This window comes from Globicephala melas, chromosome 6 (assembly GCF_963455315.2).
Source record: "Globicephala melas chromosome 6, mGloMel1.2, whole genome shotgun sequence".
NCBI lineage: Eukaryota > Metazoa > Chordata > Mammalia > Artiodactyla > Delphinidae > Globicephala > Globicephala melas.
In genome coordinates, this window is record NC_083319.1 from 75,338,942 (window position 1) to 75,363,044 (window position 24,103).

At 38.3% G+C, this 24,103-nt stretch overlaps 2 protein-coding genes across 3 annotated transcripts in view; both read right to left on the bottom strand.

Annotated features, from left to right (window-relative positions):
* EQTN (equatorin) overlaps positions 1–1,095 on the bottom strand; it is a 49,905-nt gene extending 48,810 nt beyond the window's left edge. The window contains exon 1 of the mRNA XM_060301016.1: positions 1,050–1,095. Within this exon, the coding sequence (XP_060156999.1) occupies positions 1,050–1,062 (13 nt within the window). The 5' untranslated portion in view covers positions 1,063–1,095. The remainder of the gene's footprint in view (positions 1–1,049) is intronic.
* Positions 1,096–2,407: 1,312 nt separating this feature from the next.
* MOB3B (MOB kinase activator 3B) overlaps positions 2,408–24,103 on the bottom strand; it is a 238,870-nt gene continuing 217,174 nt past the window's right edge. Inside the window, exons 4-5 of one of the 2 annotated variants that reach the window (XR_009564354.1) lie at positions 7,930–8,043; positions 2,408–2,516 (exon numbers count right to left, since the gene is read on the bottom strand). The gene's annotated coding sequence lies outside the window, so the exon portion shown is untranslated. Of the gene's footprint in view, positions 2,517–7,917; positions 8,044–24,103 lie in introns of both variants that reach the window. The other variant, XR_009564355.1, reaches the window with a different exon arrangement.

The window sequence follows — 24,103 nt, forward strand, 5'->3', positions numbered from 1 at the left end:
CAACCAATCAATATCTAACCTTGTTTTATGTGTGTGTTTCTGTTTAGAGACACTTTATTTAGTATATACTGCTGACTCATCAACACTGAGCTCACAATCAACAGCATTATAACTCACACCTACATGAAGCTTATATAATACACACACTTTTCTCCTAAGGTACATCACAGCCTTCTTGTGTTTAGGAACATTAAACAGCATTGTACTACTATACTTGGGGGGCATTTAAAATAGCAAAATCGCCAACAGAAAGCACAAAAATGCGAAACACCCAGCACTAAGTAGACCACAAAAAAGGAACTTGTTTAAAGCATGAGAGCTGAAAAAAGAAGTCCTTTGTTCTACCTCAGCTCGGAACAAGAGCATCAGGCAATTAAATTTTTTTTGCTACTCTGTGTGTGTCCACAAATGACTGTGAAAGTTCTGCAAGTGGAGGGTTCCAGATAAATTTTAGATACAGGTAAATTCACAAATACAGAATCTGCAAGTTAGAATCCACTGAATATGGTATATATTTCACATTTATAACACATGCATATATGTGTGTGATAAATGAATTCTATTTATACATGTATGTATATATAGATGATATGCATGTTACATTTATACATGCATACATACAAATGCTATGCATGTTACATTTATACATGCATGATTGTACCTTTATGGTTTATATATTACTTTTATGCATGCATATATTTTGATATATACCTTGCATTCATTCATGCCTCTCCATGTGCATACTGCTCCAAATACAAAGAGGGATTATATTGAGCAAGAGCCTTATTTAACATTTTTAATCATAAAGTAAATGACTAGATTGCAACATTTGTAGGAAAATAAGAGTTTTGGGGAGAGAATCAGAAAATGTGTGACACTGATCAGATTTCTGGGTTTGTTTTGCATTTGCTATTACATGTGATGATGGCAGCAAAATGTTGACTTATTAATTCTTAGTATTAGAACAATTTACACTGATCTTGGCTTTCTTACAGAAGACTTTAGAAAACCAAAACATTTTCCCAGCTACCTAACTACTATGAGTTTACCTTTAGCTAACATTGTCCAAAATGCAGGCTCATTTGGACTCTGGATTGGTTCTGTTTAAAAAACAAAATAGAACATGATAACAAAATAAGGTAATTTGGCTTCAGTAAATTTTTGATAGAACATTCATTCGTTTGTTACTTTAGTCATCTAAAAGTTATACCTTGAGTTCCTATCATGTGCCAGACCCTGTGGTTGGCATTAAAGTTACATAAATGAACAAGGTCTTATGCACACTCTCAATTTGGGGGACAGACAAGAATCACTGTTAATTATGTTGCAGGGTAATGAGGGCTTTCATAGAGATGCACAAGTGGTATGCACAGAGGGATCTAATTCAACTTCCAAAAGCCAGAAACACTTTGAGAGGGAGACGATGCTCCTGTATAGGCTCAGAGGACTAGAAATTGTTTGCCAGACAAACTATGTAAGAGAGAGGTCATTCCACTGTGAGCAAACTCAGGTGTCATAAGCAGGTTCGGTAAGCTCTGAGAGCTTCAGGTATTCTGGGGTGGAGAATGTGGGTGAGGAATGTGACCAGAGATGACACTGGCAAGTTCTTCAATGGTCAGATCATTTCAGACTTGAATGCCTGTTTAAGAACTTATAATATGACCCCAAACCTAGTAGAAAATTACTGAAGATATTTAAGAAGGGGCCAACCAGGATGATCAGATTTCTATATTTAAATATATCAAGAAAGTGAATAATATTAGAGTAATCATATGAGAAACATACTTGGATTGCATGAACTGGAGAACATAGGGTTTCATGTAATAACAGTCCACTGTCTTCAATTAGACCACTCCTCTTTCAAGACCTGAGAGGAGAGCCATCCTGGGTTGTTATTTTTTCACAAGTATTTTATAAGGAACAATTTTCTTGTCAGAAAAAGTAAAATGATAATTTTGATTTTGTAAACTCTCACTCTGAACTTTCCCCCATTAATAATCTTAGGAAACACCAACAATTGACGCTAAGCAGAGGCAAGTTTACTTCTCAAGCATGTGATTGTTATATCATTATTTTAAAATTATATTAAAATGTATTAAATATATTTATATAAATATATATTTATACACACATGATATTTTAGATAAATATATATTTAATATAAATATAAATGTAATACATTTTACTAAAATAAAGTTGTATTTTAAAAAGAGCTCACTTCCTATCGCTTGTCAAGTAAATCTGAAAATTGAGTCTTAGATTTTTTTACCATTTAAAAGATTTTAGAGTGACTTTAAATTGTAGTAGTACAAATTCTTTAAGCATGTTATTACTTTACGAAATACTCAGATTAATGAAAGTTAAATTTTTAAGTCATATAATGATAAGCTCCAGGTCTGACTACAGTATTGTAACTTTAATACCGTGAATAGTTTTTTCAATAGGTTCTTTACTTTCTTCTTCATTGCTGACTGTTTCAGGAGGTGGTAATGTCGTTGTTTCATTGACGAGTTCATCTACGAAAAGGCATAATGGATTATCAGCATATAAAAATAATGACTCAACATTTGTGATTAGGCAATTTTTAAGCTAAAAAAATAGAAGAAAAGGAGACAAAAAATATCAAAACAAAAAAAACAAAGAGAAAGATGTTGACATTTTCCTGAGATACCTTAAAGGAGGGGAAAGAAGAAGGCTTTGAAGAATGATGTTTGTATGATAATGGGTTGCTTGAGGTGGGATTAATATGCCTCCAATTTGCAAGAGTGAGGAAAAACTGGGAGCATGGAGCCACAGGCTTCCTTTGACAGTATGGAAGATCTATTGGATGAGAGACATTGGCTTCACATGGCTCCCTGAACAGGCCTTGAAGTGATACTGTCACTTCAGGACAAGTTGGTTGCTGGTCAGGGTGGTGACATGAAAGAGTTGTAACATAAATGTTCTTGCAAACTGGAAACACATGCATGTTAACTACTCAAAACAGAGTTTTGGCCCTAAAGATTTGGGGCTACAAATCAAGGATTTTCAGGCCTGATTTAGTATATATCTCAGTCTACAATGTTTCCATCTGGAGGTATGTCAGCAAGAGTGTATTTGGGAACAATTGTGACTGAAGGACCATTGTTCTCCCCACGAAGTTGGCACTTTCAGTTAAATTGCTTCATACAGGAGTCGATAAAGTTCCATATGAAGTACAGGCAACCCCACTTCTAGGAAGATTTCTACTGAGCCTACAAACAGCACAGATATCTTGTTGGCAAGGAAGGATGGAAAAAAGAATCCGTTACCAGAGTTGACACAGATTCAGGCAGGGCTGGAACAATTGGTAAGTAATCCTTTAACTCTGCTATGCAACCTTCAGACTTGATTTTGGAGAAAAATGTCTGGATTGTCTCACTACTGCCTTGCTCTCATCGTTTTAGGGACTAAAAGAATTGTTAGTCAAAATTTTTCTGGAGATTTCCATCTCCTTGGGGAGCTTGCTCCTCCAGAATGTCCCCACCATGTCAACATGTCTCCCTCTGTTAGGGCCCCTTTTAAAATGGCCAAAATTTCTTATCCCAGTACAACTTTGACAATCCTTTGGGGACCTGAATTATAGGAAGACAAGTTAGGGTTTTGGAATCTTTTCCATGGGTCCTGTGGTCTTCAATAATCCATTTCCTAAGGGAATTTGAGGTACCTGGTCTGTTTAAGAATTGGCTCTGTATGTCTTATCCCAAATGGCTCAAGATGTTGTCTGCTGTGTGCAAGCAAAATTCCCATGAGAGGTTTGTCTAATTAATGTATGCCCTTGAAATGTCCCTATCCATTTATGCCCCAAATTTTGGAATTGCTCAAAATATTTCGTTATTGTCAAGTAGCTTTATTAATAATTAGGCATTGCTGAGTCTGGCTTTTCCCAATATTGAATATTGTCATAGCCAGAAATATGCTCTCTTGCCTTATTTATTTTCATCCCCTTTTCCTTGTCTTCTTGACTTTCATAGATATGAGCTATTGACACTTCAAGGTGAAAGATGTGGTATAGGTACTTTAGAGACTTTTAATGGCCTCCAGAGTCACATGCTGGCAACAGTTTTATCGATCAATAGTTACACTTGGTGGAAAGATGCAAAAAAGAAATAACATTTGAAGCTGAAAGTGCAAAGCAGAAAGCAGTAAAAATGTGGGTTTAAGAAAAAACAATTTTCTAGAGTCCTAAATTTAGTTATTTCATTTTTCTTTCCACACAAACCAAAAATATGAGGCTAAGAAATATAAGAACATCCTTGCCTTCTGAATTTATCAATGCAATGGCTATGGTGGAGTCTCCCTATTTCAGGAACTAAGACTCCCTGACGACATTAGCTCCACTAAGATCTTTTTCCTACCCAATACTCTGTAGTGCTATTTTGAAATCTTGCTTTAAGGGTGCTTCATATTTGCAATGGTACCTTTCAGTACATACAGTTTCTTAGAGAGAAATTCAGGTCAGTTGCTGCTCTCACAGATATTTCAGACCGTGTGTCATTTGGATTTTGTGTTGTAAACACATCTAAAAACATACGATCAAAAATTATCAGCAGCTTGCTAAGTCACTTCTTGTTCCTTTTACATTTTTCCTTACCAGATTTTTTTTTTCTTAAAACGTATGCACTAACTAATTCCAAGAAAAGAATAATAAAAGTATTTGAGACATTCTTCAGCTACAAAATAACAAGTGGGGCAAGGGTCAAAAATAAAATTCATGGGGAAAAAAGCCAAACTAGTATCCTTATGCTAACTGACTCTTTCTGAAAAGAAATTATTAAGGAAATTACAAAAAAACATATATAGATGTATAATAGGTCCCAAAGGATTTGTAGATGTGTAATATTATCACTGTTTGTATTAACATTGTCAAATTTTAGCCAAGTAAGAAGCATTCACTTGCCCTTGAACCTTCTGTTAGACTGTAATAGTTCAGCTTAAAAAGCACATACTTCAATAACAATCAAGATCTCCCCAATACATTCACATTTACATATGCACATAAAGAATCCTGCTCTTAAGAGGTGTCAGTGAGGCTGGTTGTAATTCAAAAATAATGGACATACCCACCCAACCAGAGTCAAAGTAAATTGGATCAAGATGCCAGACTGAACATTCATATGCATGTCTCCCCTTTCTAAAATCTCGAGAAATGACAGAAAATTTTACACACATGAATGTATATGTGTGTTTAGTATATAAATAAATATATTCATTTCCCCAACACACACACACACACACACACACACACACACTGCCATTAATTTTGAAGAATTTCTGGGCTAGATCTATGGAGAAATAAAAGGAAATCACAGCTCAATATTCATGTTATGAGTTACGAAAGTATAAAAATTAAAACACTATGGTATTTTTGTAGGGAAAGACAGATCAAAGAAACAATAAAAAGGTAGCAACTGACCAATTTCAAATGGAATTTAGATTATATTAAATGTGAGTTTCATATCAGTAGGGAACTAGTGTTAGACAACTGGCAATCCTCCTTGAAAAATGTAAAATTTTATGCATATTTTATGCCATATACAAAAATAATTGGATTTAAGACCTAAGAGTTGGGCTTCCCTGGTGGCGCAGTAGTTGAGAGTCCGCCTGCTGATGCAGGGTACATGGGTTCATGCCCTGGTCCGGGAAGATCCCGCATGCCGCAGAGCGGCTGGGCCCATGAGCCATGGCCGCTGAGCCTGCACGTCCGGACCCTGTGCTCCGCAACGGGAGAGGCCACAACAGTGAGAGGCCCGCGTACCTCAAAAAAAAAAAAAAGACCTAAGAGTTTTAACCAAAACATAAAATTATCCAAAAATTGGGAAATAATTTAATATCTTGGATTGGATAAGGCCTACCTAAATAAGATACAAAATGAAGAAGAAATTAATCAAGAATTGATCTCATAAAATTTTCTCTGTGATTAAGATACCTAAATAAGTTTAAAGATAAGCAACAGCTTGGGAGAAAATACTTGTTACTTTTACCATAGAGAAAAGATTAATATACTAAATATAAAAAGAGCCCCTACAAACAAATGAAAATACAACCTAATAGAAAAATGGGCCAAGGATATGAACAGGTAAATCACAGAAGTAGAAATAAAAATGCCCAATAAATACAGAGAAAAATTCTCAGGTTCAAAAGTAATCAGAGTGCAAATTAAAACAGTAATGAAAAATTCTCACTTATTCACAAAATACGATTAACAATATTCATTGTATGTGATGTGATATTGTGGCGCATTCTTGGGGGATGTAAATTGGTAGATAAGTTTTGGAGTACAATTTGTGGTATCTATCAATATTTTAAAAGATTTATCCTTGATTCAAAAATTCCAGTATTAGGTATCTATCCAAAGAGAGATACATCCAAGTGTACATGAGAAGAATGTACGAGGGAAAAAACTGCACATAATCTAATTCTTTAATAAGATAGTGGATAAATTATGGAACTAATTTTATGGAATAGTATATATCCATTAAAAATAATGAGGTAGATGTGAAAAGAGCTCTGGAGTTGTTAAATGAAAAAAGCAAGTCATAATATAATCCTTTAGTGTAAATATATGTGTGTGTGTGTAAGAAAGATTTTTTTCTTTAATCAAAATAATCATCAGGCTCTTGATTTATTTACCCTCTGGTAATTCAAAATAGAGGTACATCCTGAAAAGGAAATAACTGCATCATTTTGCATACAGTAGAGGCAGCCTGTGGTGAACAGACTGGACACCACTCCTGACTCTGCTTCTTCGTAGCTATGAAACCTGGCAATTGACCTCTCTGAGCATCAGGGATTTTTTTAACCTACAAAAGAGGACAGTGATTCACCAAAGAACATACAGAAATACAACTTACATATTATAATTTTCAAAGTACTTGAGTGTATGTGTATATCTTAATTGTATTTCTATTTTTTTCTTTGATTAATATTATTAAAGATTCCAGGATAATTAGATTTAATCTCAATTATATTTAATTTTTAACAAGAGTTTCTTATGAATTTTTCACATTTTACAATGGTGGACCTTGTAAGGACATGGAAAGAAAGCCCCATACGATGAACGGTGAATAAATTGAAGTTCAGTGGACCTTCCAAACATCTCAAAGTCATCTTGTTATGGGTTGAATTTTGTTTGCCCCAAAAAGCTATGTTGAAGTCTTAACTTTCAGTACCTCAGAATGTGACCTAATTTGGAATTTAAGTCATTGAAGATTTAATTAGTTAAGACAAAGTCACATGCGAGTAGGTGGGCTCCTAATCCAAAACGGTGTCATTATTGAGAAGAGGGAAATTTGGACATGGAAACACAGAAAGAACTTGTGAAGACAGATGCAGCGATTGGAGTTCTGCTGCTACAAGCCAAGGAACTCCTGGGGCTACCAGAAGCTGGAAGATGCAAGGGAAGATAGTCTCCTAGAGGCTTTGGAGAGAGGCTGGCATGGCCAAAGCTCTGATTTTGCATTTCTGGCTTCTGTGAGAACTGTGAGAGAACAAATTTCTTTTGCTTTGAGCCCCAGTTTGTGGTATTTTGTTTCAAGAAGCCCTAGAAAGCTGACACACACCTCCAAATAAATTTTGGTTAACTCACCATAAAATTAGGTCAATTGTTACTAATGTGAACAAATAACCATACTGCTAATGATAAACCCTATGTTAATTATAGACAATTACCAAGAGAATCTTATTAAACTTCATAACACCTCATGGAAAAAGTTGTAGGAGATAAGGATTTCATCTCATACGCTGAAACGTCTATACGGTAAGTTAAAAATTAAGTAGGAAATAAAATGATTATAGGAGTTTTAGAGTTAAAATAAATCCAACCAATCTAATCAAAAATAAATCAAACCAGTCCAATCAGCTTTTGTATATGTATTGCTATTAACTTGAAAAGCTTACATTGTTTTATACCTTTATAATAATTGTCAGTTTTCTCATTAGCAGGAACATTCTCCTTATTTTCTTCTTCCACTTTATGTGGTTGTTCAGCCACAGGCTGCTCAGGTAAGGGCGTCATCTCAGGCCCTGAAAAAAAGTATGACCAGAGATGAGAAATATGTTGATTTCTTTGACCACTTTCTTTTTCTTACTGCATTTTTTCACAAAGGATTTGAGTCAGAGATTTAAAATCTAAGTTATACCATATTTCCAACAATCAACTTTATATTATCCTATAGGAAATTGCCGCGGATTGTTGGAGAGGGTGTGGAGAAGAGGGAACCCTCCTACACTGTTGGTGGGAATGTAAATTGGTGAAACTGCTATGGAGAACAGTATGGAGGTTCCTCAAAAAACTAAAAATAGAGTTGCCATATGATCCAGCAATCCCACTCCTGGGCATATACCCAGAGAAAACTATAATTCAAAAAGATGAATGCACCCCTATGTTCACAGCAGCACTATTTACAATAGCCAAGACATGTAAACAACCTAAATGTCCACTGACATATGAATGGATAAAGAAGATGTGGTATATATGTATACAATAGAATATTACTCAGCCATAAAAAAGCATGAAATAATGCCATTTGCAGCAACATGGATGGACCTAGAGATTATCATACTAAGTGAAGTCAGACAGAGAAAGACAAGTACCAGATGATATCACTGACATGTGGAATCTAAAATATGCCACAAATTAACATATCTATGAAATAGAAACAGACTCACAGACGTAGAGAACAGACTGTGGTTGCCAAGCGGGTGGAGAGGAAAGGATTGGGAGTTTGGGATTAGCAGATGCAAACTAGTGTATATAGGATGGATAAACAACAAGGTCCTACTGTATAGCACAGGGAACTATATTTTATATCCTATGATAAACGATAATGGAAAAGAATATGAAAAAGAATATATATGTGTATAACTGAGTCACTTTGCTGTACAGCAGAAATTAACACCACATTGTAAATCAACTATACTTCAATAAATTTAAAAAAAAAATTGCTACGGACTAATTTTCTAGGATAATGGATCATGTTTCTTATCTGCTATTTTGATGAAAGTTTTATATGCTCACCTTCATCGGTGGGATCCGTACCACTAATCTCTGGGTGAAAAGCCCCGCATAAAATAATAAACAATATAAAATTCATTGGGAAAATGACGTGATTTATCCAGTGATCTACTGTGTCTCAGAGTTTCCTTTCTGTTGCCCAGCAGGTCCTATAACTAGCAGGGACATTATGATGTCACTGCCAAATGGAGATCAGAATGCTGGGGAGGAATTTCCAAAAGCTTTGTGATTCAGTCTGATGTCTTTATCTTTGGTCCTACAATAGTTTTTAGGTGTTTTTTTTTTTTTTTTAATAAACCACTATAAGATTTTCTTTGAAAATTAAGAGTTATGTTTTCATGAGGTAATGTAAATTTTTGGTTCCTGGATTTTAAAGAACAATTAATATTGCTGATAGAAAGATGAGAACAGACCTTTTTGGTTTTCAAAGCATTTACAATACCGTATGCTCTTTTGGATAACCACAAAGTATCTCCTAAAAAACTAATCACATACCAAAATGCAATCCAAATGCCCTGCAAATTCTGGTTCATGGTCTATCTTAACTGTAATTCTTTTTTTTTTTTTTTGCGGTACGCGGGCCTCTCACTGTTGTGGCCTCTCCCATTGCGGAGCACAGGCTCCGGACGCGCAGGCTCAGCGGCCATGGCTCACGGGCCCAGCCGCTCCACAGCATGTGGGATCCTCCCGGACCAGGGCGCGAACCCGTGTCCCCTGCATCGACAGGCGGACTCTCAACCACTGCGCCACCAGGGAAGCCCTTAACTGTAATTCTTTAGGGGAAAGTTTTTTGAAACATCCTTTTGGGGGGGTTTAAGACCTATATTCTTTATAGAATATAAAATATTTGTTTTGCTAAAAACATTTTATCAGTGAAACCCATCTTTTACCTCACATCATACAGATTGAGAAAATTATCTAACAGTCAGAAGAGGACTTAGGCCTGGATAATATTATCCATACATTTTTCATATAATAACTCATATAATAAGCAATAAAGGCAAGAAATCAAATGGACAATACCACCAATATTGCTCTTCATATTAAAGGATCACCTAACATCCCCTTCCTCAATTGTAATTATTATTGATGGAGTCTCTCAGCTCTAGACAATATTCATAATTAAAATGACACAAGCATCAGGAGAAAAAGCGCACAAGTTTAAAAAGACTTGAACGTTTTTTCAGTATAATGAAGGCTCACAAATGAAGTCCAGCCAGTGTGGCACTGACTGGGCATACCTGAGGTACTAAAGAGGAAACTCAGCAGGAGTCTAATTGCTTAAGAGGGTGAGAGGAAGCAGAGTGGACTTGTCCTAAAGGAAAAGATGGTTAGGATCACAGCCTCAGTCCTCAGTCAACCAAAGGGAGGTGGTCCTGTGTGTAGTACTGTTTTTCTTTTAGGTCCTCCTGCCCATTCTTCCGTGGGTGCTGGGAAGTGGAGAAGAGATGTGAGTAAAGAGCTAGCAGGCTTCTGGAGTCCGTTACTTTGGCATCTCCCTAACAGGGTGCAACATAGAAAAGGGGAGGTACTTGGAGCAAGCATGCCCCTGGTTGCCCTGAACCACTGCACAGCTTTGGCTGATGGAGCTCAGCCATGATGAAACTCAGCAAAAGTCAGAAGTTCCAGGGTTGGGGAGGAGGTGGCATCCAGTGGAATTACCAGTTGTTCTCTCTGCAGAATCCTCTTATATTCCTAGAATAGTTATGCTTATTTTCAGATGGGACAAACCCTCTCTACGTGTAATGGAACTGGTAGAGTGAATTGGTAGATTTTTTTTTAAACATTCGATTTTATGAAACTAAGTTTGTTGAAAAATTGATTCTAATTTTCCTTTGTCCCATGACCAGTACTCTTTCTAGAGTATATCACTAGTGTTATGGGTTGAACTGTGGCTCCCCACCCCCAAGTTCATATGTTGAAGTCCTAACCCTCCAGTACCTCAGAACATGACCCTGTGTGAGATGGGGTCACTGCAGATGTAATTAGTTAAGATGAAGTCATACTAAAGTAGGGTGGGCCCCTAATACAACATGACTGCTATTCTTATAAAAAGGGGAAAGTTGAACACAGACAGACAGACAGAGAGACAGACACACACACACACACACACACACACACACACAGGGAGAATGCCATGTGAAGATGAAGCAGAGATGGGGATGATGCAGCAAAAATCGAGGAACACTGAAGACTGCCAAGAAACTACCAAAAGCTAGAAGAGAGTCACAGGACAGATTTTCCCTTACAGCCCTCAGAAGGAACCAACCCTACTAACACCTTGGTCTCAGATGTCTAGACTCCAGAACTGTGAGTCAGCAAATTTCTGTTGTTTAAGCCACTCAGTTTGTGGTACTTCTTTATGGCAGCCCTAGCAAACAAACACTAGATAAACTCTTTGGGTTCTTGGGAAGAGATTATGGAAACTAAAATTGAATGTCTCCTCACTGTATATCATCAGTTTAGGCTGTAGTTATCATTTCCATGAATGTAAATATTCTATTACTCAATAGAGTAAAAACTTATCTTTAAAAAAAGTGTATGTTTACTTTCTATATATTAAACTATATTTTATGCCTTTGAAGAATGCCCTAAGAAGGATCCATTGCTAATACTAAGGATGTCATTAGATATACTTTCTAATCTATGATTTTATTTTATTTCCTGTTTCTTGACCATGTCTGGATCATAAGCCCCTTCCATTTTGGTGTCTTCTCCAACAAGAGCACTGGGCCAGGAGCAAGAAGGAATATATTTGGGTCTTAGCTCCATCACTTACTACCTATGTGATCATGAGCAAATCATCTCTCTAACCCTGAATTTCCTCATCTGGAAAATAAGTAAATTAGATATCATACCAAGTAGATATTCGAGGCATTTACTGGGTTGAATTTATTTCCTGAATTTATTTACTTCATAAAGAATTTATTTACTTTCTATACAGATAATTGTTTTTCATGCCTAAAAGGATTAGCGCTGGTGAGATTTTCATATACACAGCTTTTTAAGAGGCATGACACACCAGTACCCTACTAGGAAAGTAAATACAAGTAGAAAAAGTGATGTAATAGAAGACACACAAACATTAAGAAATGAGACCACGTTGTAAAATGACCCCAAACGTATTTTAAAGACTGTCAGTTGAGTCACCCTAATCTTCGAGAGACTCCATTAAACGCAGGTAGTTCCACAAAACGTACATTAGTTGTTGCAATCCATGAACATAAGACTCCAACCTTGCTTAAAATATTAATTTGAATATTACTTTCCTTAAATCTAAATAGTAAGTTTACACACAACATAAAATAAAATAAATGATTGGTTATATCATTGTAATTTTGTAAAACCAAGAACAATGAACTCTGCTTCATCAGAATGGTTAGGGAACTGAGGTTCTTTTTAACAGACTCTCAAACTAAACAGAAGTTACCATTTCATTCAGGATTGCTAATTTTCAAAGAACTAGAATCTTTCAATAAAATATAAGAAAGTTCTTTTGAACAGAATGTAATCTCTTTTCTCTCTTTGTGGGACTGTCAAGAATTTATAGTGCCCTCTGGGTTAAGTGAGAACCCTGATTATCAATGTGTACTTTTGTGTATCATTTTGAGTATCTGAGCTTCTTTTCCCCAGGTCCAGATCTGGGGAAAAGATTTATATTATTATTTTTATTTATGTAAAGCTTTTTTTTAGCTTCTAGATAAATAGAAATATTGAAGTAATGGTATTTTACTAACATGGTGACTCATGTAGTAAAAGAGAAATATCTGCTGATATTAAAACGTTGGGTTTAAAACCAGATCCTTCATTCACAACTTAATAGAAGAGGCAAGGGAAGACTGCATGGAATCTGGCCAGGCTGAAGTTGTTTAATTAGGTTGCTATTTAAAAACTGCCACTTAACCTAAGTCTTAAGGAGGTTGCTAATTAATAGCTATCCAAAGATTCAGGATAACAGGGTGGATGCATTAGGACAGAGGGACAAGAACATTGAGGCTGCTAAGCAAAGAGTGGAAAAACTGATTTACAGTGAGGTCTGGAAGTTTAACACTTCAAAGCTCAACAGTGCTGTGTAATAACGAAGTCCAAAGGGCCTGGCTTCAGATTGCTAAATTAGATTAGAGGGGAAGAAGAACATCGGCATTGGGATGTAAATTAAGTAAAATGAGAGACCATGATGTGTTGTCTGGGGCCAATGAAGCTCCCTAGGACGTGTAAGACTTGGAAATGAGAGGAACTGTGGGAAAGTGGTACCTTGGTCTTTCGTGAATGAGACTGGTGTAGAGAATGACAAGAGATGATGGTGGTGGGTAGGGTGGTAGAGAGTGGTATTGTTAAATGGCATAAACCTGGGAGGATAGGTGGTTTTGAGAGCACAAAAGTCAAGATATTGAAGAGCAAGAATGCCAACCACACCTCAAGGCACTGATATACACTGGGGTACATGAGATATAGGAGAAGGGGTTCTAGAAGGCTGCAGGGAAGAACCAGATCTCGGTGAGAAGTTGTACTCATACTGAATCTAGATGTTGTATTTATAATTTAACATTATAATATAAGCATTCTGACACACTTAATTTTAATATCTGTATAACATCCAATTCAGTGAATATTTATTACTTTTTTGGGTCATTTACCTTATCGTTGGTTAGGTTGTTTCCAGTTTTCCTTATTACACACAGTAAAGTAATGAGCATATTTATAGCTAAATTTTTTTCAGCATTTATAATGATTTCATTTAGATTGTTTCCTAAATGAGGAATTTCTACCTTAAAGCATATGAACATTTCCAGGCTCTTGATACTCACTGTTCCACACTCATCTTGGATTTTCCCAGCCCCAGCCGTGGAACCAAAACGTCATCTCTAAGAATTCCTGGTTCCTTTCAGGGGACAATAGTATCCACATGCCAAGATCTGGACACTAGATGTGTTCATTGAATCAGAACATCACTGTGGTCAGGTCCTCTCAGTGGACAGAGACAGGAATACAGTGTATGTACAAGTGTATATGTGTATGTAATATACGCATATATATACATACATATACTTACATCTATATTTATTTCTATATCTATCTATAGCAAAAACATGGGTTCAAACAGTTACTTTAATTTCAGACCAACACCTGTTTACATATTTATAACCCCCTTCTTTGATGGTGAGAAACCTGGCTTCCATTATACTTAATGGAGTATATTTACTTGTTTAACTTCTCCCTCCTCCCTGTGGTAGAGAATCAACCTTCCATTGCTGCTACCTCCCTCCCGCTGCCTAGATGCCCTTCACAACCCACACAGGCTCTGACACCCTCTGCCAGGCTGCTCTCCCAGATAGATGACCTCCTCACCCCACTGGCCTCTGCCACCTCATGGTAGGCAGCCCTCCTACATACATGCCTGCCTCATTTCACCTGGGCTCTAATACACCATGCCAGGCTACCTCCCACCTCACCCCTGCATGGATTCCCTCCCGATCCTGATTCGGTTCCAGTATTCCATACCGAGCATCCCTCCTCCTACTCAGATGCCCTTCTCATCCTGCTTGAGCTCTGACACCCCATTCTGGGCCACATGGCTCCCTCTACCCCACCCTGGCACATATCCTACTGTGAGTGACCCTACCTAAGGCTTTGGGATAGTAATTTTCAGGAAGGTGAAGGGGGAAGTGACAATGTACCTACTTTCAAATTTAGTTGACTCAGAAACATTCAGAACTACTGAACACTGTTGTTTTTTCTTTCTTCTCAATGGTCACCCTTGCCCCAAATCCTGTTCTAATTCCTTTCTCTCTGATCTTATATCTTCTCATTCAACTTGAAGTGATGATCCATGTTTACATCTTCAAAAGGGAAATTTACACAGTAAAAAGATTAAAGACACCAGAATAGGGTTTTCCTGGTGGTGCAGTGGTTGAGAACCCGCCTGCCAATGCAGGGAACACGGGTTCGAGCCCTTGTTCAGGAAGATCCCACATGCCACGGAGCAACTAAGACCATGTGCCACAACTACTGAGCCTGCGCTCTAGAGCGCATGAACCACAACTACTGAAGCCCATGAGCCACAACTATGGAAGCCGTGCGTCTAGAGCCTGTACTCTGCAACAAGAGAAACCACCGCAATGAGAAGCCTGCGCACCGCAACAAAGACCCAACACAGCCAAAAATAAATAAATAAAGACACCAGAATGAATGAAAACTTGGGGGCCTCTAAACATACGCTGAAGTTAAATGATCTGCCCTCCACAAAAGTGAGAATGTGAAGTTCACCTTCAAATGCAATGGGAATTTGAGCAGTGACCAAGCCTGACTCAATGAACAAGTTACCATGATATTTACACTTATTTTATGTGAACTTCAGCGCATCTTATCCCAGAAAGGATTTTAGAAAGTTTATAAGAGGTACAGAAAATAACGGCATAACATAAAAATAATAAAATATGGGGTGGGGGAGATAGAAAAGCAAGTTCAGGGACTCAGTTAAGCAGGAATCAGCTTTAAAAGGCAACTGTAAAGTCCCATGACCATGTTCAAGGTTGGCATAGAATTGGGTCTATCCTTCATAGAAAGAGATAATACAAAAAAGAGAATCTTGTCAATTATATGACCCATGGTGTTGAGAGAAATAAGAAACTATTTCTCAGAGAGTGGACCCCTATTCTTGGTGTTGGAATCAGACAGGCTCATTTTCTGTGTGATCTGGCCCCTGTTTACTTCTCTGGCTGTGTCTGTGCCACCCACCACCTCCCTCCCGGGGCCCCAGGCACCCTAGTGTTCCTTCAGTGCTTCAAAGAACCTGTTCCTGCCCGAGGGTCTTTTTCCACCGGGCCCTTTTGCTTGGAGGGCTCTTTTCCTTCTATTTGCTTGGCTGGCTCCAGATAAGCCTTTGTCGGTTGATTTGTTTGAAAATAATTTCTCCCATTCTGAGGGTTGTCTTTTTGCCCTGTTTATAGTTTCCTTTGCTGTCAAAAGCTTTTAAGTTTCATTAGGTCCCATTTTCTTATTTTTGTTTTTATTTCCATTACTCAAGGAGGTGGGTCAAAAAAGATCTTACTGTGATTTATGTCAAAGAGTGTTCTGCCTATATTTTCCTCTAAGAGTTTTGTAGTGTCTGGTCTTACATTAAGGTCTTTAATCCATTTTGAGTTTATTTTTGTGTATCATGTTAAGGAGTGTTCTAATTTTATTCTTTTACATGTAGCTGTCCAGTTTTCCCAGCACCACTTATTGAAGAGACTGTCTTTTCTCCATTGTATATCCTTGCCTCCTTTATCAAAGATAAGGTGACCATGTGTACGTGGGTTTATTTCTGGGGTTTCTATCCTGTTCCATTGATCTAATTTCTGTTTTTGTGCCAGTACCATACTATCTTGATTACTGTAGCTTTGTAGTATAGTCTGAAGTCAGGGAGCCTGATTCCTCCAACTTTGTTTTTCTTTCTCAAGATTGTTTTGGCTATTCGGGGTCTTTTGTGTCTCCATACAAATTTTAAGATTTTTTGTTCTAGTTCTGTAAAAAATGCCATTGGTAATTTGATCAAGATTGCATTGAATCTGTAGATTGCTTTGGGTAGTATAGTCATTTTGACAATATTGATTCTTCCAATCCAAGACCATGGTATATCTCTCCATCTGTTTGTGTCATCTTTGATTTCTTTCATCAGTGTCTTATAGTTTTCTGAGTACAGGTCTTTTACATCCATAGGTAGGTATATTCCTAGGTTTTTTATTCTTTTTGTTGCAGTGGTGAATGAGATTGTTTCCTTAATTTCTCTTTCTGATCTTTCATTGTTAGTGTATAGGAATGCAATAGATTTCTGTGCATTAATTTTGTATCCTGTAACTTTATCAAATTCACTGATTAGCTCTAGTAGTTTTATGGTGGCATATTTAGGATTCTCTATGTATAGTATCATGTCATCTGCAAACAGTGACAGTTTTACTTCTTCTTTTCCAATTTGTATTCCTTTTATTTCTTTTTCTTCTCTGATGGCCATGGCTGTGACTTCCAGAACTATGTTAAAAAATAGTAGTGAGAGTGGACATCCTTGTATTGTTCCTGATCTTAGAGGAAATGCTTTCAGTTTTTCAGCATTGAGAATGATGTTTGCTGTGGGCTTGTCATATATGGCCTTTATTATGTTGAGGTAGGTTCCCTCTATGCCCACTTTCTGGAGAGTTTTTATCATAAATGGGTGTTGAATTTTGTCAAAAGCTTTTTCTGCATCTATTGGGATCATATGGTTTTTATTCTTCAATTTGTTAATATAGTGTATCACATTGATTGATTTGCATATATTGAAGGATCCTTGCATCTCTGGGATAAATCCCACTTGATCATGGTGCATGATCCTTTTAATGTGTTGTTGGATTCTGTTTGCTAGTATTTTGCTGAGGATTTTTGCATCTATATTCATCAGTGATATTGTTCTGTAACTTTCTTTTTTTGTAGTATCTTTGCCTGGTTTGGGTATCAGGGTGATGGTGGCCTTGTAGAATGAGCTTGTGAGTGTTCCTTCCTCTGCAATTTTTTGGAAGAGTTTGAAAAGGATGGGTGTTAACTCTTCTCTAAATGTTTGATAGAATTCACCTGTGAAGCCATCTGGTCCTGGGCTTTTGTTTGTTGGAAGATTTTTAATCATAGTTTCAATTTCATCCCTTGTGACTGGTCTGCTCATATTTTCTATTTCTTCCTGGTTCAGTCTCGGAAGGTTACACCTTTCTAAGAATTTGTCCATTTCTTCCAGGTTGTCCATTTTATTGGCATAGAATTGCTTGTAGTAGTCTCTTATGATGCTTTGTATTTCTGCGGTGTCCGTTGTAACTTCTCGTTTTTCATTTCTAATTTTATTGATTTGAGTCCTCTCCCTCTTTTTCTTGATGAATCTGGCTAAAGGTTTACCAATTATGTTTATCTTCTCAAAGAACCAGCTTTTAGTTTTACTGATCTTTGCTATTGCTTTCTTTGTTTCTATTTCATTTATTTCTGCTCTGATCTTTATGATTTCTTTCCTTCTACTAACTTTGGGTTTTTGTTGTTGTTCTTCTTCTTTCTCTAGTTTCTTTAGATTTAAGGTTAGGTTGTTTATTTGAGATTTTTCTTGTTTCTTGAGGTAGGATTGTATTGCTATAAACTTCCCTCTTAGAACTGCTTTTGCTGCGTCCCATAGGTTTTGGGTCATCATGCTTTCGTTGTCATTTGTTTCTATGTTTTTTTTTTTTTTACTTCTTTGATTTCTTCAGTGATCTCTTGGTTTTTTAGTAGTGCACTGTTTAGTCTCCATGTATTTGTGTTTTTTATATTTTTTTTCCTGTAATTGATTTCCAGTCTCATAGCATTGGGGTCAGAAAAGATGTTTGATACAACTTCAATTTTCTTAAATTTACAGAGGTTTGATTTGTGACCCAAGATGTGATCTATCCTGGAGAATGTTCCATGTGCACTTGAGAAGAAAGTGTAATCTGCTGTTTTCAGATGGAATGTCCTATAAATATCAATTAAATCTATCTGGTCTCTTGTGTCATTTAAAGCTTGTGTTTCCTTATTTTCTGTCTGGATGATCTGCCCATTGGTGTAAATGAGGTGTTAAAGTCCCACACTATTATTGTGTTACTGTTGATTTCCGCTTTTATAGCTGTTAGCACTTGCCTTATGTATTGAGGTGCTCCTATGTTGGGTGCATATATATTTATAGTTGTTATATCTTCTTCTTGGATTGATTCTTTGATCATTATAGAGTGTCCTTCCTTGTCTCTTGTAACATTCTTTATTTTAAAATCTATTTTATCTGCTATGAGTATTGCTACTCCAACTTTCTTTTGATTTCCATTTGCATAGAATATCTTTTTCCATCTCCTCACTTTCAGTCTGTATGTGTCCCTAGGTCTGAAATGGGTCTCTTGTAGACAGCAAATATATGGGTCTTGTTTTTGTATCCATTCAGCGAGCCTGTGTCTTTTGGTTGGAGTATTTAATCCATTCACATTTAAGGTAATTCTCAATATGTATGTTCCTATTACCATCTTCTTAATTGCTTTGGGTTTTGGTGGGTCCTTTTCTTCTCTTGTGTTTCCCACTTAGAGAAGTTCCTTTAGCATTTGTTGTAGAGCTGGTTTGGTGGTGCTGAATTCTCTTAGCTTTTGCTTATTTGTAAAGCTTTATATTTTTCCATCAAATCTGAATGAGACCCTTGCTGGGTAGAGTAATCTTGGTTGTAGTTTCTTCCCTTTCATCACTTTAAATATATCATGCCACTCCCTTCTGGCTTGTAGAGTTTCTGCTGAGAAATCAGCTGTTAACCTTATGGTAATTCCTCTTTATGTTATTTGTTGTTTTTCCCTTGTTGGTTTTAATAATTTTTCTTTGTCTTTAATTTTTGTCAATTTGATTACTATGTGTCTTGGTATGTTTCTCCTTGGGTTTATCCTGTTTGAGACTTTCTGTGCTTCCTGGACTTGGGTGGCTATTTCCTTTCTCAATTTAGGAAAGTTTTTGACTATAATCTCTTCAAATATTTTTCAGGTCCTTTCTCTCTATCTTCTCCTTCTGGGACCCCTACAATGCAAATGTTGGTGCATTTAATGTTGTCCCAGATGTCTCTTAGGCTGTCTTCATTTCTTTTCATTCTTTTTTCTTTATTCTGTTCCATGGCAGTGACTCCCACCATTCTGTCTTCCAGGTCACTTATTCATTCTTCTGCCTCAGTTATTCTGCTATTGATTCCTTCTAGTGTATTTTTCATTTCAGTTATTGTATTGTTCATCTCTCTTTGTTCTTTATTTCTTCTAGGTCTTTGTCAAACATTTCTTCCATCTTTTCAATCTTTGCCTCCATTCTTTTTCCAAGGCTCTGGATCATCTTCACTATCATTATTCTGAATTCTTTTTCTGGAAGGTTGCCTATCTCCACTTCATTTAGTTTTTTTTTCTGGGGTTTTATATTGTCCCTTCATCTGGTACACAGTCCTCTGCCTTTTCATTTTGTCTATCTTTCTGTGAATGTGGTTTTAATTCCACAGTCTGCAGGACTGTAGTTCTTCTTGCTTCTGCTGTCTGCCCTCTGGTGGATGAGGCTATCTAAGAGGCTTGTGCATGCTTCCTGATAGGAGGAACTGGTGGTGGGTAGAGCTGGGTGTTGCTCTCGTGGGCAGAGCTCAGTAAAACTTTAATCCACTTGTCTGCTGATGGGTGGGGCTGAGTTCCCTCCCTGTTGGCTGTTTGGCCTGAGGTGACTCAGCACTGGAGGCTAGAGGCTCTTTGGTGGGGCTAATGGTGGACTCCAGGAGGGCTCATGCCAAGGAGTACTTCCCAGAACTTCTGCTGCCAGTTTCCTTGTCTCCATGGTGAGCCACAGCCATCTCCTGCCTCTGCAGGAGACCCTCCAACACTAGCAGGTAGGTCTGGTTCAGTCTCTATGGGGTCACTGCTCCTTTCCCCTCGGTCCTAATGTGCACACTACTTTGTGTGTGCCCTCCAAGAGTGGAGTCTCTGTTTCCCCCAGTCCTGTCAAAGTCCTGCAATCAAATCCCACTTGCCTTCAACGTCTGATTCTCTGGGGATTCCTCTTCCCATTGCTGGACCCCAGTTTGGGAACCCTGACGTGGGGCTCAGAACCTTCACTCCAGTGGGTGGACTTCTGTGGTATAATTGTTCTCCAGTTCGTGAGTCACCCACCCAGCAGTTATGGGATTTGATTTTATTGTGATTGCATCCCTCCTACTGTCTCATTGTGGCTTCTCCTTTGTCTTTGGATGTGGGGCATCTTTTTTGGTGAGTTCCAGTGTCTTCCTGTCATGATTATTCAGCAGTTAGTTGTGATTCCAGTTCTCTCGCAAGAGGGAGTGAGCACACGTTCTTCTACTCCACTATCTTGAGCCAAATCCAGGTTCTCCTGTTCTTATATAATGCCTTGAGCTTACCCTTGGAGGATTCATCCTGATGATAAGGAGTTATTTGCATGCAAATAATGTTTCCTGATAATCTCCCCTTGCTAGAATATAAGCTCTGTGAGACCCAGTGTATCTTATTTACTGCTGTATCTGCAGACCCTTGCACATAGTAGGTGCTAAAATAAATGCTGAAAAAAAACTTCTGTGAGGCTCATTAATGAATTTCATAGGACTGTTTCTTATAACAAACCATTTTATAAGCTGAAGAACTGAGTGATTTGGAGACTAAGTTGGGGATATTGGCAAAAGGCCATCGTAATAAAAACTCATGGAGAACGTGCTACAGGCCCGGTAGGATTGTGCTGCCCTGTCCTTTGTCCAATGGAACAAAGAGAGCCTGGAAATGGACCCTGGTGCATGGCTCTTACAGACCTGCCCACTCTGCTTCCTAGGGTTGTCCTTCCGTACAGTGAGGGCATCAGGCAGGAGAGGTGAGGCAGCACAAAACTGCAGGTGTATAGCTTATTGTTTACGTGGACAGTATCCTGCACAATAGGTCTGCAGAACCCAAGCCATCCTGAGAAACATCAACTTTTTAATACATAAGTGAAATTCTTTCCCTTAAGGTCTGAGCCTCTATCTGTTACACAAACTCCTCCCAAACTCCTCCCTGACACTTTTGCTCTGCACCGAATTACTGTTTACTTTGTATGCATGTGTCTTTCCACATCATAATAACATTTTAATGGAAGGAGGTCCCATTGTCAGGGCAACCAAGGGGAGCACTTGCTCAGTTCAGGCTCTACTGTGACTTAGATTCCTGCTTGCTCTTGGCTCACCTCACTTGTGTGGTTGCAAGGAGGTCAATATTCTGCAGTTTCCTGTTCTTTTCTCCTGTGTCCTGATGACAAACACTCATGTCTCTGAATTAATTTACTTTATTACTCCTACTAACATTAATGCATTCCCTTCCTCCAGATGAATACTGCAGAATAGTGTGCCAGCTGCCTCCAGGAAAGCCTGGCCAACACTTACCTTGTCCTGGTTCCATTCCAGGAGCTCAGAATGAGCATCTATCTACTCACAAGCTGCCATATCCTTTCTCTGATACCATGAAAAGGCCAATACCAGGAGAAATATATAGTGGTTAAGAGTCCTGGCATTGAGTCTGGTGATCTGGGTTCACATCTCTGCTCCTTTACTTACTATCAGTTGGACCTTGAGCAAAATATTTCATCTCTTTGAGACTCAGTTTTTTCATCAGTAAAGTGGGGGAAATGATGGCACTCACCCCATGGAGTTGTTATAATCATTGAATGAGATGTGGCATGTAAATCCCTTGGCACAGTGACTGGCACACAGTAAACAAAGCTTAGTTGTAAAGTCTAATGTCTTATTAGAAGTTTGTAAAGTAAGATGTGCCTTGAGAGAGGTCTCATAAAGAGACCACGAAAAGGGAATACAAAATACTACATAATACGATACAGTGTAAAACTTCCTTAAAATATTCTTTATCCAAATTTCTCCCCAACACTCCTTTAGTGTTTCCTAAAATAACTCTCTTCTTTATCATCCCACAAGCTGCATCCAATCAGCCTTCCTCCACTCTTTAGTTTATTTCCCCTTCCACCTTCCCTCCCTCCCCTCAATTCATACCTATTTATTTTTTTGTAAGAAGTACCATGCCATTTCTTATTTAAATTAGTTTATCCCTCCCCACTCTGAGGTTATTTTAAAAATAAACCTTTTTGTCCTAGTTCTTTCACGATTCTTTTTTTCACACTTAAACCTATGGTCTAAAGCATAGATTGGTAAATATTCTGTAAAGACCAAACAGTAAATATGTACGTGCTTTTACTAAACCTGTACCAGAGGTGCTGTTTAGTGCAATAAGGCAAGAAAACAAAATAGAAAACGTAAGGATTGGAAAGGAAGAAACAAAACTGTCATTATTCACAGATGGCAAGATGGTTTACTCAGAAAATTTAAGAGTCTACTCAGTATTAGAACTAAGAAGAAAATTTGACCCAGGCCTTAAGGGGCTGGCAGTTTCACTCCTGTCTCTTGGAATATTAGCTCTGAAGCCCGGAGCTGCCACGTAAGGGGTACCTTACTGGAGACAACCCACGGTGAGGACCTGAGACTACATGCGGAAGGAGAGGGGCCCGGCTGAGCCCAGTCTTCTGGCCGTCCCTGCAAAGCATCAGGCACCTGAGTGACACCACCTTGGCTCTACCCATCAGCCCAGCCACCAGCTGAACCTCATCAAGTGACTGCCATCAGTGGAGCAGAATTGCCCAGCTGGGCCCTGCCTGAGTCCATGACCCACAAAATCATGAGACAGGATAAGAGAGGTGTTGCTTTTACATCACTGTGTTGGTGTATTTAGTTATTCAGTAACTAAATATTCCAATAAATAAAATTGGAACCTTAAATTCAAAGAGATCACTCTCTGAGCACACCCTTTTCTCCCGGCCATGCTCTAATTCAAATGCTCCCGCCCTCCTTGTTCTTCCACCCGATGGGACTCTCTCATTTCCTGTCCTCTCTGTTTCCTCTGTATCTGGCAGCCCTCTACCCTCTCAACTTCTTCAATATCCAGCTTAGATCCTATGAGTTTTATTCTGATCAAGGATTCAGTTCCAGGGATGGAGCCAATAATAGTTCCTCTGGAAACATTTAGAGAGAAACCCAGACCCAGACTCTGGCTAGCATGCAAACTATCCTTTTTTAAAATAAACTTATTTATTTATTTATTTTTGACTGCGTTGGGTCTTCGTTGCTGCGCACAGGCTTTCTCTAGTTGCGGCGAGCGGGGGCTGCTCTTCGTTGCGGTGCGCCGGCTTCCCATAATGGTGGCTTCTCTTGTTGCAGAGCACGGGCTCTAGGCGGGCGGGCTTCAGTAGTTGTGGCACATGGGCTCAGTAGTTGTGGCTTGCGGGCTCTAGTGCGCAGGCTCAGTGGCGCACGGGCTTAGTTGCTCCGCGGCATGTGAGATCTTCCCGGAGCAGGGCTCGAACCTGTATCCCCTGCATTGGCAGGCAGATTCTTAACCACTGCGCCACCAGGGAAGCCCCCAAACTACCTTTATTGCTGCCTGTCTCCTACCTGAGATCACCTAGGGGTGTGGGTGGGGCGTACGGAGGCTCCTTAGCCATAGAGGAGGCTTGATTCCAGTTCTTGGT